Source organism: Mizuhopecten yessoensis, unplaced genomic scaffold (genome assembly GCF_002113885.1).
Source record: "Mizuhopecten yessoensis strain PY_sf001 unplaced genomic scaffold, ASM211388v2 scaffold716313, whole genome shotgun sequence".
NCBI classification, from domain to species: domain Eukaryota; kingdom Metazoa; phylum Mollusca; class Bivalvia; order Pectinida; family Pectinidae; genus Mizuhopecten; species Mizuhopecten yessoensis.
The window spans coordinates 506919-522318 of record NW_018480054.1 but is presented as its reverse complement, the minus strand read 5'-3'; the positions used below and the strand labels follow the sequence as shown (position 1 = coordinate 522318).

The window sequence follows — 15400 nt, the reverse complement described above, 5'->3', positions numbered from 1 at the left end:
ATAATATATCGCAACCACATATACAATGGAAACTGGCAATGAAATCCAGGAGTTTAAAGATTCGATATTTTATGTTACGAAATTAATAGTTAATATTCGTACTGGTAAAGCCAAAGACCTATTTCATAGATATGGTATTATTCACCAAGATATACTCACTCATATTGTATTAAAGTGTAGTTATACTGAACACCTACGGAACAAGCTGTGGTGCTCCATCGCAAACATTAGTGGTACTGAACACCTAAAGGACAAGTTGTGGTGCTCCATCGCAAACATTAGTGATACTGAACACCTAAAGGACAAGTTGTGGTGCTCTATCGCAAACATTAGTTATACTGATCACCTACGGGATAAGTTGTGGTGCTCTTTCGCAAACATTAGAGGTACTGAACACCTACGGGACAAGCTGTGGTGCTCTATCGCAAACATTAGTTATACTGATCACCTACGGGACAAGTTGTGGTGCTCTTTCGCAAACATTAGTGGTACTGAACACCTACGGGACAAGCTGTGGTGCTCCATCGCAAACATTAGTGATACTGAACACCTACGGTACAAGTTGTGGTGCTCTATCGCAAACATTAGTTATACTGATCACCTACGGGACAAGCTGTGGTGCTCAATCGCAAACATTAGTGATACTGATCACCTACGGGACAAGCTGTGGTGCTCCATCGCAAAGATTAGTGATACTGAACACCTACGGGACAAGCTGTGGAGCTCCATCGCAAACATTAGTGATACTGAACACCTACGGGACAAGTTGTGGGGCTCTATCGCAAACATTAGTTATACTGAACACCTACGGGACAAGTTGTGGTGCTCTATCGCAAACATTAGGGATACTGAACACCTAAAGGACAAGTTGTGGTGCTCTATCGCAAACATTAGGGATACTGAACACCTACGGGACAAGCTGTGGTGCTCCATCGCAAACATTAGTGATACTGATCACCTACAGGACAAGCTGTGGTGCCCCATCGCAAACATTAGTGATACTGAACACCTACGGTACAAGTTGTGGTGCTCTATCGCAAACATTAGTTATACTGAACACCTAAAGGACAAGTTGTAGTTCTCTATCGCAAACATTAGTGATACTGAACACCTACGGGACAAGTTGTGGGGCTCTATCGCAAACATTAGTTATACTGAACACCTAAAGGACAAGTTGTAGTTCTCTATCGCAAACATTAGTGATACTGAACACCTACGGTACAAGTTGTGGTGCTCTATCGCAAACATTAGTTATACTGAACACCCAAAGGACAAGCTGTGGTGCTCTATTGCAAACATTAGTGATACTGAACACCTACGGGACAAGTTGTGGTGCTCTATCGCAAACATTAGTTATACTGAACACCGACGGGACAAGTTGTGGTGCTCTATCGCAAACATAAGTGGTACTCAACACCTACGGGACAAGCTGTGGTGCTCTATCGCAAACATTAGTGGTACTGAACACCTACGGGACAAGCTGTGGTGCTCTATCGCAAACATTCGTGATACTGATCACCTACGGGACAAGTTGTGGTGCTCTATCGCAAACGTTAGTGGTGCTGAACACCTACGGGACAAGCTGTGGTGCTCTATCGCAAACATTAGGAATACTGATCACCTACGGGACAAGTTTTGGTGCTTCATCGCAAACATTAGTGATATTGAACACCTACGGGACAAGCTGTGGTGCTCTATCGCAAACATTAGGGATACTGATCACCTACGGGACAAGTTTTGGTGCTCCATCGCAAACATTAGTGATACTGAACACCTACGGGACAAGTTGTGGTGCTCTATCGCAAACATTAGTGATACTGATCACCTCCGGGACAAGTTGTGGTGCTCTATCGCAAACATTAGTTGTACTGAACACCTACGGGACAAGCTGTGGTGCTCTATCGCAAACATTAGGGATACTGATCCCCTACGGGACAAGTTTTGGTGCTCCATCGCAAACATTAGTGATACTGAACACCTAAAGGACAAGTTGTGGTGCTCTATCGCAAACATTAGGGATACTGGTATACTGCTGAGTGCGTATATACACTCTCTTACCTTCGTAATAATAAAGCTCCGGGTATCGATAATATATTAAATGAGCATATCAAAAATACACAGTCTATATTACTACATATATATGTTAAACTTTTTATGTTATATTGAACTCTGGCTGTGTACCAGAAGCATGGACAATTTGAGTAATAAAACCCATATATAAAAAGAAGGGTGACTCTAAAATTCTCGATAACTATCGAGCTATTACATTAGTCTCATATCTTGGCAAAGTATTTACTGCTATTTTGAACTCTAGATTAAATAGACTTTAAGAAGAAATTGATCTAATTTCCAATATTCAAGCTGGTTTTAGGAAAGGCTACTCTACAACTGAAAATATAGCTATCCTTCATGCTTTAATATCTATATACTTTTCAAAAAGTAAAAAACTATTCTGTTCATTCATTGATTTCAGAAAAGCGTTTGATACTTTTTGGAGGGTAGGTTTATGGAAGAAATTATTAAAGAATAATATCACAGGAAAGATATTCAATGCTATAATTAATCTGTATGCAAACACTAAATCTTGCGTAAAAACTAGCAATGGTATGACTGATTTTTTCACATGTCACGTCGGGGTAAAACAAGGTGAAAATCTCTCCCCATTTTTGTTCTCAATATATTTAAATGATTTAGAAGAATTTTTAATGCAAAATAATGTTGACCAACTCCATTATATTGATAATTTATTTCAAGAACGCATGGGTATATTTGTTAAATTATTTATTCTGCTATATGCAGATGACACAGTTGTTATGTCAGAAACAGCTAAAGGTCTACATAATGCTTTCCGTGAATTTGAAACTTACTGTACTATTTGGAAACTTAAAGTTAATCTCAATAAAACTTAAATTATCGTTGAAAAAAGAAAAAGTAATGCACAAAATATTCGTTTTACTATTTTTGGTGAAGAGTTGCAACACATGACAGTTACTCGTTTCTAGGACTGCTGTTTCATTATAATGGCAGTTTCTGTAAAGCAAGAAAAAAACTTGTTGAACAGGCTCAAAAAGCAATGTATGCATTATATAAAAAAATAAGAAATATTATTTTACCAATTGACCTACAATAAAAATTGTTTGATGTATTAATATCCCCAATCCTTTTGAAATCCTCAGAAATTTTGGGGTTTGAAAATACCAATATGATTGAGAAATTACATGTACAGTTTTATAAAAGAATTTTAAACATACGTAGCTCTACAGCAAATATTGTGGTATATGGTGAAACGGGTAGGTACCCCCTGAATATTGAAAGTAAATCTAAAATGATTATGTTTTGGTATAAACTAATTACAGGTGAAAATAAATTGTCTAGTAAAATGTACAAGCTTATGCTGAATTTACATGAAAATGATTTCGCTGATTTTAAATGGATTTCATATATCAAGAATCTATTCAATTGCACGGGACTAAGTTACGTATGTTACTAGTAAGATAATTCCTAATATAACTAAAGAAGACGGGACTGTAATTTTAGATCAAACAGAAATCTTAAAGGAAACCAAAAACTACTTTGAAAACTTATATAAGAAAAATCAGTTACTTCAGGATGTTGATCTCAATGAACTTTTAAGAACATATACTGTGCCAAAGTTATCCCCCCTTGAGTCAGTAAGTTTAGAAGGTCCAATTACTATAAATGAATTAGCAAAAACCCTTAAAAAAAATGAAAAATAATAAAAGTCCTGGTTCAGATGGTTTCACTGTTGATTTTTTTTAAATATTTTGGAAACAGTTAGGGCATTTTATTCTTAGATCAATAAATTATGGTTATACTATATCTGAACTATCAGAAACACAGAAACAAGGAATTATTACTTGCATCCCAAAAGGAGATAAACCTCGTAACAAATTAAAAACTGTAGACCAATTACCCTTCTAAATAATATTTATAAAATGGCATCTGGTGCAATAGCTGAAAGATTAAAAACAATAATAACCAAATTGATAAGTAATAACCAAACTGGCTTTATTCCTGGTAGATACATAGGGTAAAATACTCGTTTAATATATGATGTTATACAATATACAGAAGACTATGATATTCCTGGACTTATACTTCTCATTGATTTGGAAAAAGCCTTCGATTCTGTTTCTTGGAACTTTATAGCAAAAACCCTAAAATATTTCAAATTTGGCCCAACTATAATTAATTGGATAAAACTGTTTCAACAAAAAATTCACTCAGCAGTAAACATAGGGGGAAACTTATTACATTTTTTCAGCATAGAACGTGGCTGTCGTCAAGGAGATCCTGTATCTTCTTATAATTTAATTTTATGTGCAGAAATTTTATCGATACTTTTAAGAAATAACAATAACATTAAGGGGATATTGGTACGGGATAATGAAATTATTTTATCACAATTTGCAGATGATACATCTGTTATTTTAGATGGCTCTAAAAGATCTCTGGATGAAACTTTAAAAGATCTCTCTTATTATGCAAAAATATCAGGATTAAATATGAATTTCTCCAAGACCCAGGTAGTGTGGATTGGCAGCAAAAAATATAGTGGAAACACTTAAACACTTACACAACAGATTGCAAGTACAACGTTCAATGTGCTAGGGATAGACTATGATGTAGACTTACACAGAATTACAAAACTGAATTTTGATAAAAAACTTATAAAACTAAAATCTCTTATATCATCATGGAATAGACGAGTACTACACCAATAGGTAAAATATCAGTTATTAAAACACTACTTATATCACAGTTTAACCATTTATTTATAGCACTACCAAATCCTGATGAAACATATATAAGAAAAATTAATAGTGTACTGTATGAATTTTTGTGGAATGGTAAACCAGATAAAATAAAGAGAGATATGATAATTAAAAGTTATGAAGACGGTGGTCTGAAAATGATACATTTAAAATCTTTTATAACAGCTCTTAAAGCAACATGGATAAGACGGGTATATAAAGAAGAAGGAAATTGGGCTCTTATTTTAGAAACTTATTTTGATAAAGAAACATTAGCTAACTGTGGGCTTGAAAAATTGAAAGAAGAATCTAAACGTTGTAGTAACCTCTTTTGGAAAGATGTCTTAGAAGCATGGTACAATACTATTATCTCTAGCAATATATACAATACAAATATACGTGAAAACCCTCTGTGGTTCAATAGTGAAATTAAAATTGACAGAAAATTTACATTCAAAAATTCATGGTTTAAAAAGGGAGTACAATTTGTATATAACATTATTAAACAGGATGGATCACTCTACCACTTTGAAGAATTTCAAGAAAAATATAACATAAATACTAATTTTTTGACATACCAAGGCCTAAAGAATGCTGTGCATCATTTTATAAGAAAAAATCATCACATTTTTACTTCAGAAAAAACAGTTATCTTTCCAAATATACCTATCAATCTTAAGTTAATACTTAAAAATAGTAAAGGAGCACAAGACATATATTTAATATTAATTAAAAATAATGTTAAACCTACTGCTCAAAGAAAATGGATATTAAATGAAAATATAGATGATGAAACATGGAAAAAAATATATGAATGTCCTTTTAAAACCACCACCAACTCCAAACTACAGTGGCTACAGTACAGAATAAACCACAGAATTCTCACTACAAACACATTTTTATTCAAAATTGGCAAATCACACAATAACCTTTGCACTTTCTGTAAAATTCACCCTGAAACAATAGTTCATATGCTATGGGATTGCGAAAAAGTTGATAGGCTAATTGATGAGCTGAAAACAAATATTATAACTAAAAACATTACACTAAGATTTGAAAAACAAGAATTCCTTTTTGGTAAACATACATATAACCATAAAAAGTTTTATATAGAAAACATCATAATACTACTTATAAAACAATACATATATAAAACTAAATGCCTAGAAATAGACCTTAATCTGACTAGTCTCAAAAACCATATAAAATTTGAATTAAAAGCACAAAAGATCCTTGTGTATAAACAGAATAAATTAATAAATAAGGATGAGTTAAACCATCAAATAGATAACTGGATGCAATTATAATATGACTATAAATATATATATGACATATTTGTTCTATACATATATACATCTATTGTACTTTATCGTCTCCTCACTGTAATAATAATCATCAAATATTTCATACATTTTAATTCGCCAGGCTTAAATTAAAATATAATGACCTAGGAGTGCTCCCCATCGCCTGTAATGTTTTGTGTTTTGTGGGGTTTTTTCTTTTTCTGTTTCAGTTTATTTGGTTTTTCTCTTGTGTGTTTGATGTCATAGGTTTATATATATTGTTTTTGCATCAGTGTCTCAGTGTATGTCTTTATGTATGTACATGACATTGGCAATTTTTTGCTTAATATCTGCTTATGTGTTAATAATAATATCTTATATGATGATGATGATATCTGATGATGATGATGATCTTTGTTTAATATGTATGAACAATCATGTACTTATGAACAATGTCATATATGTTTTGTCTTGTCTTGTAAAAAAAAAAAAAAAAAAAAGTTACGTATGGTTACAACAAAAAAATTGCACTATGAATAAAAATTACCTTAGGGTTATTTTTAAAACTATTCTGTATGATCAATTTATACAACAATGGTATACTGATATTGAAAGTACTTCCCGGTGTCAAATATATGCGATATTTAAACATCAATTTCAGTTTGAAAAATACTTAACTATGCTCAAACAAAAAGAAAGAATAACTATCTGTAAATTCAGAACCAGTAATATATCTCTGCCAATAGAGAATGGGCGATTGACTAGAACACCACGTGAAGGCAGAATCTGTACGCTTTGTTTTACTGGAGTTGGAAGCGAATATCATTATTTGTTTATATGTTCAAATGCTTATGTAAGTCAAATCTGCAGAAAGTATATACCTATTTATTATACCTCTAATCCATCTGTTCATAAAATGAAAGGATTAATATCAATATGCAATGTTAGAATATTATCAAATCTATCGCTGTTCATACAATTACTAAAAAGACAATTAAAAAATAATATGTGAGTTTCACACATCAAACTGTAAACTTTTGTATACATATAGATATTACTGATCATTTTGTTGAATCCAACATAATTGTATTGTATAATGAGTGTGGTTACAGCTTGTTTATTATGGTTTGTTTGCTATATCCCTGATTGAAGGTATTTGTATCTACCTATTACAGTATTGTATGGTGGGATTGTAACACTGTCTATTATACCTTTGTAATATTATATGGTATGATGAGTATGATAGTCACTATTATGCCATGATATGATTGCACTGTATGGTGTGGTATACTATCTATAATACATGTATCATGGAGTGCGAGTAATATATGTGTAATACTGTAACAATATTATTGTAGGATTGTACTGTAAGATGGATGCAACAGTGCCTGTTATACCACTGTGTGAACGTACGGTATGGGTGAATGTAATGCTATGTATTATACCATCGTAATAGTATTGTAAAATGAGTGTAATACTGTATATCACTGTATGATGAGTGTCATTGTATGAGCAGTGCGTTATATTGTCTATTATAATAAGGTATGATAGTACGTATGAACAGTGTAATAGTGTGTTTATCATTGTATGAGGAGTGTAATAGTTTCCACTACATTGTTATATTGTACTTTATGATGACCTCTTGTTGCGCACAATCGTGTGCCTGAGTGATAATAAAAATCTCTACAATCTCGACAGTTCACGAACTAATTAATATTTTAATTGGGGGACAAATGACTTACGAATTAAATGTATTAGACATGAATGAATTTCGATTGAAATCAGTAGCAGCTGTCGAACAGATGCACAAATTATACTACCGGTAGTGTGTAGATATAATCTCACACACTGAAAAAGATTAATATAAATAAAATTAAAAATAAAATGACATAATGTTTAATACACGATGATATACACGTATACGTTGTAGCTCATTTGTATGTATGACCTCATCATGTATACACTTATTAATGATATTTATTGAATGCATGACTTCAACGTAACTAAGTGTGTATATGTCATCTATATGTTATTTGCTGCTTATGTGTATTTAATATGATTTTTTGTAATGTAAATATGTGCACATCATTCTGTTTAAATGGAATCTTCAAATTGGAGGAAATAAAGAGAATAATAACACGATTATGCGATCTTATTTAGTTATTTCTCAAAGTTTTTAATTCGTTCTAGAATACTTCTGTAATGTAGGTAGCTTTCAGAGGTAATGTTTAACTTTTCTTTAAAATATCTTTAACTGAAAAACGAACCATCCTGTTGTATTTTATCTCCAACATAAACTCTGTTGGTTTAATATTTACTCTCGAGGTTTCCCCTTACCTTGGTGGCAGAAAGTATTTCTTTTAATATTAAAATTTTACTATATACATAATTATACACTGTACGTATTAAACGTGTCGCAACGTTTCAAGACCGACTGGTCTCTTTGTGAAGCTATGACTGAGTGAGCGATTTGTCTTGTATACTGATCATTTGAATCCTCATTACAGGATCTGTCATTAAACGTACGCCTCTTGTAGTCTACTTTATTCGTGATTCGAATTGTAATGATGGACGCATTTCTTTGGCAGTGTAAACAATAGAGTACAGCCCATAAGATCGCTCTACAAATAAATAAACTTACACGAGTATTTCCTCCTAGTAAATTTGTACGTATTCCTAATAGAAATTAACCAGATTACTGGTGAAGTAACAGTAAACCAAAGCGAAGCATTATTGATAAATGAAAAAGCTAAAGTACTGTACTTTATAACCAAAACATGTGTGAGTGGTTTTTTCCAAATCTGCAGTTGCCGGCACCAGAGATATTTCGTAGGAAATCCGCGGTCGGTGATCATGTCCGCAGGTCACTGAAGCGTGGTAAATGTGGTAACAGAACCACACGTGGTGGGACGCACGTTCGCCATTGGTTTGGTTGTTCCCCTTGATCACCGGTACTCTATATAAAGGGCTAGTCTATCATTGTAGAACTGCACAGAACCGGCCTGTTCCTGTTTAGTACAGGTGCTCCTTTTCCTCCTCCTGTACACCACTGGTAAGTCCATATTTCATCTCTAAATTCAAACTAAGCTCTCAGTTTTTGTGACTTATTTGATATTTTTTGAGAGCATTTTTATGATGGTATACAACTGAATTTGTTTTTAACGGAATCGTATTACATTCGATCAAAAATATAAAAAAGACGAATTACAGTCTATTTTATAAATTATATATCATATATTTACGTTCACAACATCACACACAATACTCCTATCGTTCTTTGTGGTCACACTCCGTTCAAAAAGTATATGTATTTTTTTTACAAAATTGCGTATCAGTATTTTCAACCAGAACAAGTTTGCTCTTTTTGGTTTCTTGATTTTTTTTAGCTGGAACAGGTTTGCTCTTTTTGGTTTCTAATTTCGTCAGGCGACGAACGAATTAGTTATTTTAACAAAGGAGAAGGGGTAGTCTACCATACTTTTTACAGTGTATTGATATTGAAAAAATATATAATTTATGTTTCTAACATTTTCAAATCCTAGTGATATATTCCCATTTATACACGATTACAACATTAGCCAAATAGAAGCATTTTATTAACACATTTAATTTGCTTCTTTTAGGTTACCCATGTTGAGACGAAATTGACCTTTACTTCATACCTAAATGCGCCAGAACACCAATTCACATGATTGATTAAAATATAAATATACATCCGATCATGTGGGATAATAATAGCAAAATACAAAAATATTAAACACAGGTTTTATCATTTTTATACAAACAATATCACAAGATGTTGGATATGATTCGGCACGCCACAGTTTTGGCGTGTTCATCCACTTAACATTATATAACATTTAGCTATATATGCATTATACACGTATTTTTAAAATAAGAAGATGTAAAAATACTGATATAACGATTTGTTTATATATACAGCGATCTAACACTGTCTACTTTGATTGTTTTACAGAGTAAAAATGGCGGCTGTAGGTGACACAGGCCCTACTGGTCCGACTGGTCCTACAGGAGATACTGGTCCTACTGGTCCCACAGGCCCTACTGGTCCCACTGGTCCTACTGGGGAAACTGGGCCCACTGGCCCAACAGGCGAAACCGGAGCAACTGGGCCTACCGGTCCTACAGGACCAACTGGAGAAACTGGGCCAACTGGATCAACTGGACTAACCGGTCCTACTGGGGAAACTGGTCCCACCGGACCAACAGGGCCGACAGGGGTAACTGGTGCAACAGGAGTCACTGGAGTCACTGGGTTACAGGGGCCGCCTGGGGACGACTCGGATGGGTTCGATAGTGATTTTTTGTCATTAGCCGCTCTAGTCTTAGGCGGGCTATTCCTTTTTCAGTTTTTGCAGGGTGGCCTTGGTGGTGGTGGAGCGCATCCCATACCTCATCAGCCACCAGTCTATCATGGTATGTATCTAAGGAATTCAAATTTGCATGTAACTTTCACCGTGACATGTCACTGGTCTTGCCCTGCCATGTTTGCTATTTTATACAATGATATCATAAGCTGAAGTACCTGGTTGACGTTATCTTTGTTGATTTAAGAGGCAAGATTTTTCAGCATACTGTAGGCATTGGACCAGACTGTGTTCCTCAACTGGTCGACTTGTCTTTGTTTTCAAATGAGACTGACTTTATTGATGACCTTATTTGGACTGGTAACAAAAAGCTAGACACGTCAACCAATTTCACATTCATATATATGCTGATGTTTTGTTTTACATATCAAGAAATTATTTACCAATTATATCGTATATACCCTTTTGAGCTTGAAATCAAGAACACTAGAGACTCTTCTACACTTTCCTCGATCTATACTCACAACTTGACCAAGATGACGCCTTACCACTATACTGTATGATAAGCGGGACGATGTCGATTTTCCGATCTTTAACTTTTCCTTTGTTGATAGTAACACCCCCTGATCCCCCTTCCTACGGTGTTTATATATCGCAGTTGTTCGATACTCAAGAGCTTGTTCCGATCTTAAAATCCGCGAAAGACGTCGACTGCTGACGGAAAACTCACAACATAGGGTTTCAATGATGAAGTTGTATAAAGACTGTGGATAAAATATGAGGTCGCCATCATAATCTCATAGGGAATTCGTTTTTCTTCGTATTAGAAAGGATGACGTTTTTGGCCATGCTTGTTCGTGCGCCTTGTTGTCCCTGTCTGAGTTCTCGGTGTTTGGACGAGATATTACTTGTACACTGCTTGCGTCGTCGATGAAGCAGAAGGTTTTTTGTTTGTTTTTGATTTGTTTTGATTTGTTTATCTTCTCTTTGTCATAAATATTATATGAGCATTTTTCTTCATCACTTTGACACTTAGCAAACTATTTTGTTTTGATACTTTTACCAACATGTATAAGACAAGGTACATTTGACAACACAATATCACATCACTGAGCACACAATTCCGTCACACGTTTGATACAATAATAAACTACACTTACATATTACAGGTAAGCTTATGTTTCTGTCTGTAACCATCCTTCACGTCATGATGGATTCACTACAGTGCCTACAGACATCAAACGGACGTTTCCATATCATATATACAGTTCCTTGTTTCTTTCTTATTATTCACACTTGAGAAATTAATGTTATCAGCAACTGGCAAACCAAAAGGTAAATCAGCAGACAAAGACTTTGGATATTTTTTTCAAGAAAGCTTATCTATTTTATCGCATGAATGCTAAAATTATGTATATAATTAAACATTTTGGGAGATCGAGTGGCGCAGTGGATAACATACCTGCCTTCAACCAAGGCAGCTGGGGTTCGATTCCCCGATCGGACGTGAGACGGTATGGGGTGACCTGCCCGAACACGTGGGTTTTCTCCCGGTACCCAGGTTTCCTCCCACACTAAGCTGACATTTATGCTAACAAGAGTGATTCACACCAGTTAAAATAATTTCGTTCATAATTGTTGTAAAATAAGAAAAAATATCTTCATAATAAAACTCAATTCTTATCTGTTATGTATATTTACAGGAGGTCTTCAGGAAGTAGGAGTGGTCCAGGGTGTAGGACTTAAGGGCCATACACAGGGAATTTCAAACATAGGCTACACACATGGCCAACCTTATACTGGATACACCTATGGCCTGCCTTCTACGGGTTACAACTATGGACAGCCTTATACGGGTTACAACTATGGCCAGCCTTATAAGGGCTACCAATATGGAACGACTTCATATTATGGTTGACTTGACTGACCAGCGGCCAACAAAACTACGGACTGGCCGGACTTTATTCGAATGCCCCAGGTTCAATAGCCGGGCTTAGCAGATGAGACTTAATAAAGTACTAATGAATCAAATTACGAGTTTGCATGTATGTGTTAGATAATTTCATTACTGATAATCGATTTCATTTTAATGAGTGATTAAGAAAAATATGATACAAGTAATATTTATATAACCAAAAACATTTATGAACATTTAGATTTTTGTATTATATTTAACTGATTATTTAAGGATAACTACAGGTAATAAATATAGGATCTTAACTGAGTTTTCATTTCATATGAGATATTATGAAACGAGTCTTGGGAGTTTTATTTTTGCGAGCCTTAGCGAGCAAAAATTAAAACTTCGAGACGAGTTTCATAAAAGCTCATATGAAATGAAAACAAATTTAAGATACTTGTTATCACATAACTCAGAAAACTTACATTTTGACAGGTTTTAAAGCCAAAATGTAGAGGGCTTAATCAAACGGAGACAGCCATTTTGTTGCGCCATTCACAATGTATGACGTCACGTCATTGTCCATATCATGACGTCACAATCGATTTCTGACTGGCACAACCAATGAAAAACGCTCCAGGGTAAATTAAACTAGTGATATGTAAAAATATTACACGGGCGAATTCACTGGATAACAGGCCGATTATGTGATAAATTAGGTCCAGTAGTCCTGTCGCGATCGCCTGATCCGTACTTTACACATGTGCTTTAGCCGTTATTACAAAACCCGCGATCAGGTGAGATTTCTGATAAAGAATTCAAGTGGCTTTTGTGGGTTAACTCCCTCTCAACGACAAAGGTCAGGGACATTAGAAACTCTCCTACATCAAACACTATCCGCCAACTTTACTAACAATATTTCCTTTATGTGATATCTGTAAAAAGCTTCAAGGTCTTTTTATCAAGAGTCTAAAGTTTCGAGAATTCTATTAATTGGAATGTGAATTTTAGATACGAATGGTTTCCAATGACAACTTGGCCTGAAAATGTATCTTTCTAAAAAATTAAGCAGATTGCAATATGAAATAATAACTTAACCGCCTGACAAAAGTAGTCTAGTGGTAGGACGCCGGGCTCGTGACCGAAGGGTTGCGAGTTCGACTCGCGTCATGACACTTTGTTGTAACTTTGAGGAAGATACTTTACTCCGCTTGTTCCAGTCTACTCAGCTGTAAATGAGTACGTGCTAGAATTGTAGAATGCAAGCTGTGAGCGCCGAAATGGCAGCTCCAGCTGTATGCTCCCTAGGAAGTTGAGAAAGATATTGCCTGGTTGCAAAAGGGCCTATAACCACGGATAATAATTTGTGAATCGCTTTGAGACGACCTACGATCTAGGTTGTGATAGAGCGGTATGTAAGAACCTCGAACTATTATTTTTATTATAATTATTTATTAATTATCTATTTGCCCGATATCTGAATCACACCTGATAATCTGGTTAGAAAATGCATAGATAGGCTAACTTGTGCACTGCCTGCAAACACTATTCCATGTCCTTATGTTACACCTATTATAACATGTACATTATTTTACAATTATAATTTATCGATAATACTCGTTTTCAAGTAAACAATAAGAGCTGATTATTCTATTCCTTGGGCTAAATAAATATATATGTCTAAAGATCCTAGTTTCATATTTAACATTTTCAGCTGACATCCTATGTCCCAGTCAGACTAATGAACCCGTGCTCAACTGACAGTTGAAAAACCTATTTCTCTTCAAAAAGTTGACATTCGTTTTAATCAATTATTCTAACAGATTAACCAAAACATGAACTTGCTCGTTATTTCTAATCTCCTAGGCTAAATTGTTCTCAAAGAAGTGTAAATTCTACAGGGCATAATAGGATACATTGTATGTTGATATTACACAGGAGCATTTAGTAAAAATAGCAAAATTAGTGATTTACATTAGACATACACGTTACATAATACCAAAGACCTTTGTCTTAAAAAATCAAAATTATCGAAACCAAAGAAGCCTGAAAATGTTTAATTTAGCTATCAAACAGTAAATACATAAATGTGGGATGCTAATTCACCAGTTTTCATGGTTCATACAATATTACTGAATGTTGACAGTGCTAACATAGTGACAGCGTATGTGTACGGCTCAGAGGACCAGAATGGAAAGTAGCCACCCTGGTTATTGTAGCCATGGAAATCGATCGGGGATTTCATTGCAGCCTCCTCTTGCTTGTACCAGGTTTCGTTCGGAACTCCTTGCATCCCCCGGATGGTAGTTGAATGATATCTGTGATCTGGGACTTTTGTTCCATTGAAATACTCATTCCGATTCGCTGGATATTCGGTCCAAATTGTCTGTAAAAAAAATAAGAAAGTATCTGTAAAAGTGAAGCTGCATAACAGCGGTGTAATCCTACTAAAGATAAGGTTTGTCATTCGTAGGAATACAGATTATAAACAAGCTGCATTAATATAAAATAACGGGTTCGATATATGATATACGATAATATTGGCGAATGTTCTAACGAGTTATATACATTTTGTACAAATAAACTATTTATTCAGATAAAGTTTATATATATCTTGATCCTTTGATATTGCCACAATTGACTAAATGGTATCTAATGTAGAATGCATGTGCTGTATCGTAAAAATGTATCATATCCCTCTTTTACGATACACATGATACATATCGGACTATACACAACATTTTAACGTGATCATTCATTGCCAGGCTATTTAGAAGCCTTCCCAATCGATTGATCTCTAAACCCGCCGGTGTAATTTGGCTATACTTGTTGGAATCTTCCACTCCTTACCCCTATTCTCCAACCCCACGCACCCATTCCCTTTCCTCCCGCAAGATTGATCTCTGAAGCCGTCACTGTAAGGCCTATATTTATTCCTCACCCCTATTCTCCAACCCCCCACACCCATTCCCTTTCCTCCCGCAATATTGATCTCTGAAGCCGTCACTGTAAGGCCTATATTTATTCCTCACCACTATTCTCCAACCCCACACACCCATTCCCTTTCCTCCCGCAAGATTGATCTCTGAAGCCGTCACTGTAAGGCCTATATTT

General features: G+C 34.9%; 2 protein-coding genes across 2 annotated transcripts in view; one reads left to right on the top strand and one right to left on the bottom strand.

The window, feature by feature from the left end:
- Positions 1–9056: 9056 nt before the first annotated feature.
- Positions 9057–12404, top strand: LOC110442931 (collagen alpha-1(XXIII) chain-like). The gene is made up of 3 exons (XM_021486822.1): positions 9057–9110; positions 10035–10495; positions 12090–12404. Exons 2-3 carry the CDS (start codon positions 10042–10044, stop codon positions 12302–12304), a joined length of 669 nt encoding a protein of 222 aa, XP_021342497.1. The 5' UTR covers positions 9057–9110; positions 10035–10041; the 3' UTR covers positions 12305–12404.
- A 1904-nt stretch (positions 12405–14308) lies between these two features.
- Positions 14309–15400, bottom strand: part of LOC110442953 — an 11415-nt gene continuing 10323 nt past the window's right edge. The window contains exon 9 of the mRNA XM_021486847.1: positions 14309–14672. Within this exon, the coding sequence (XP_021342522.1) occupies positions 14406–14672 (267 nt within the window). The 3' untranslated portion in view covers positions 14309–14405. The remainder of the gene's footprint in view (positions 14673–15400) is intronic.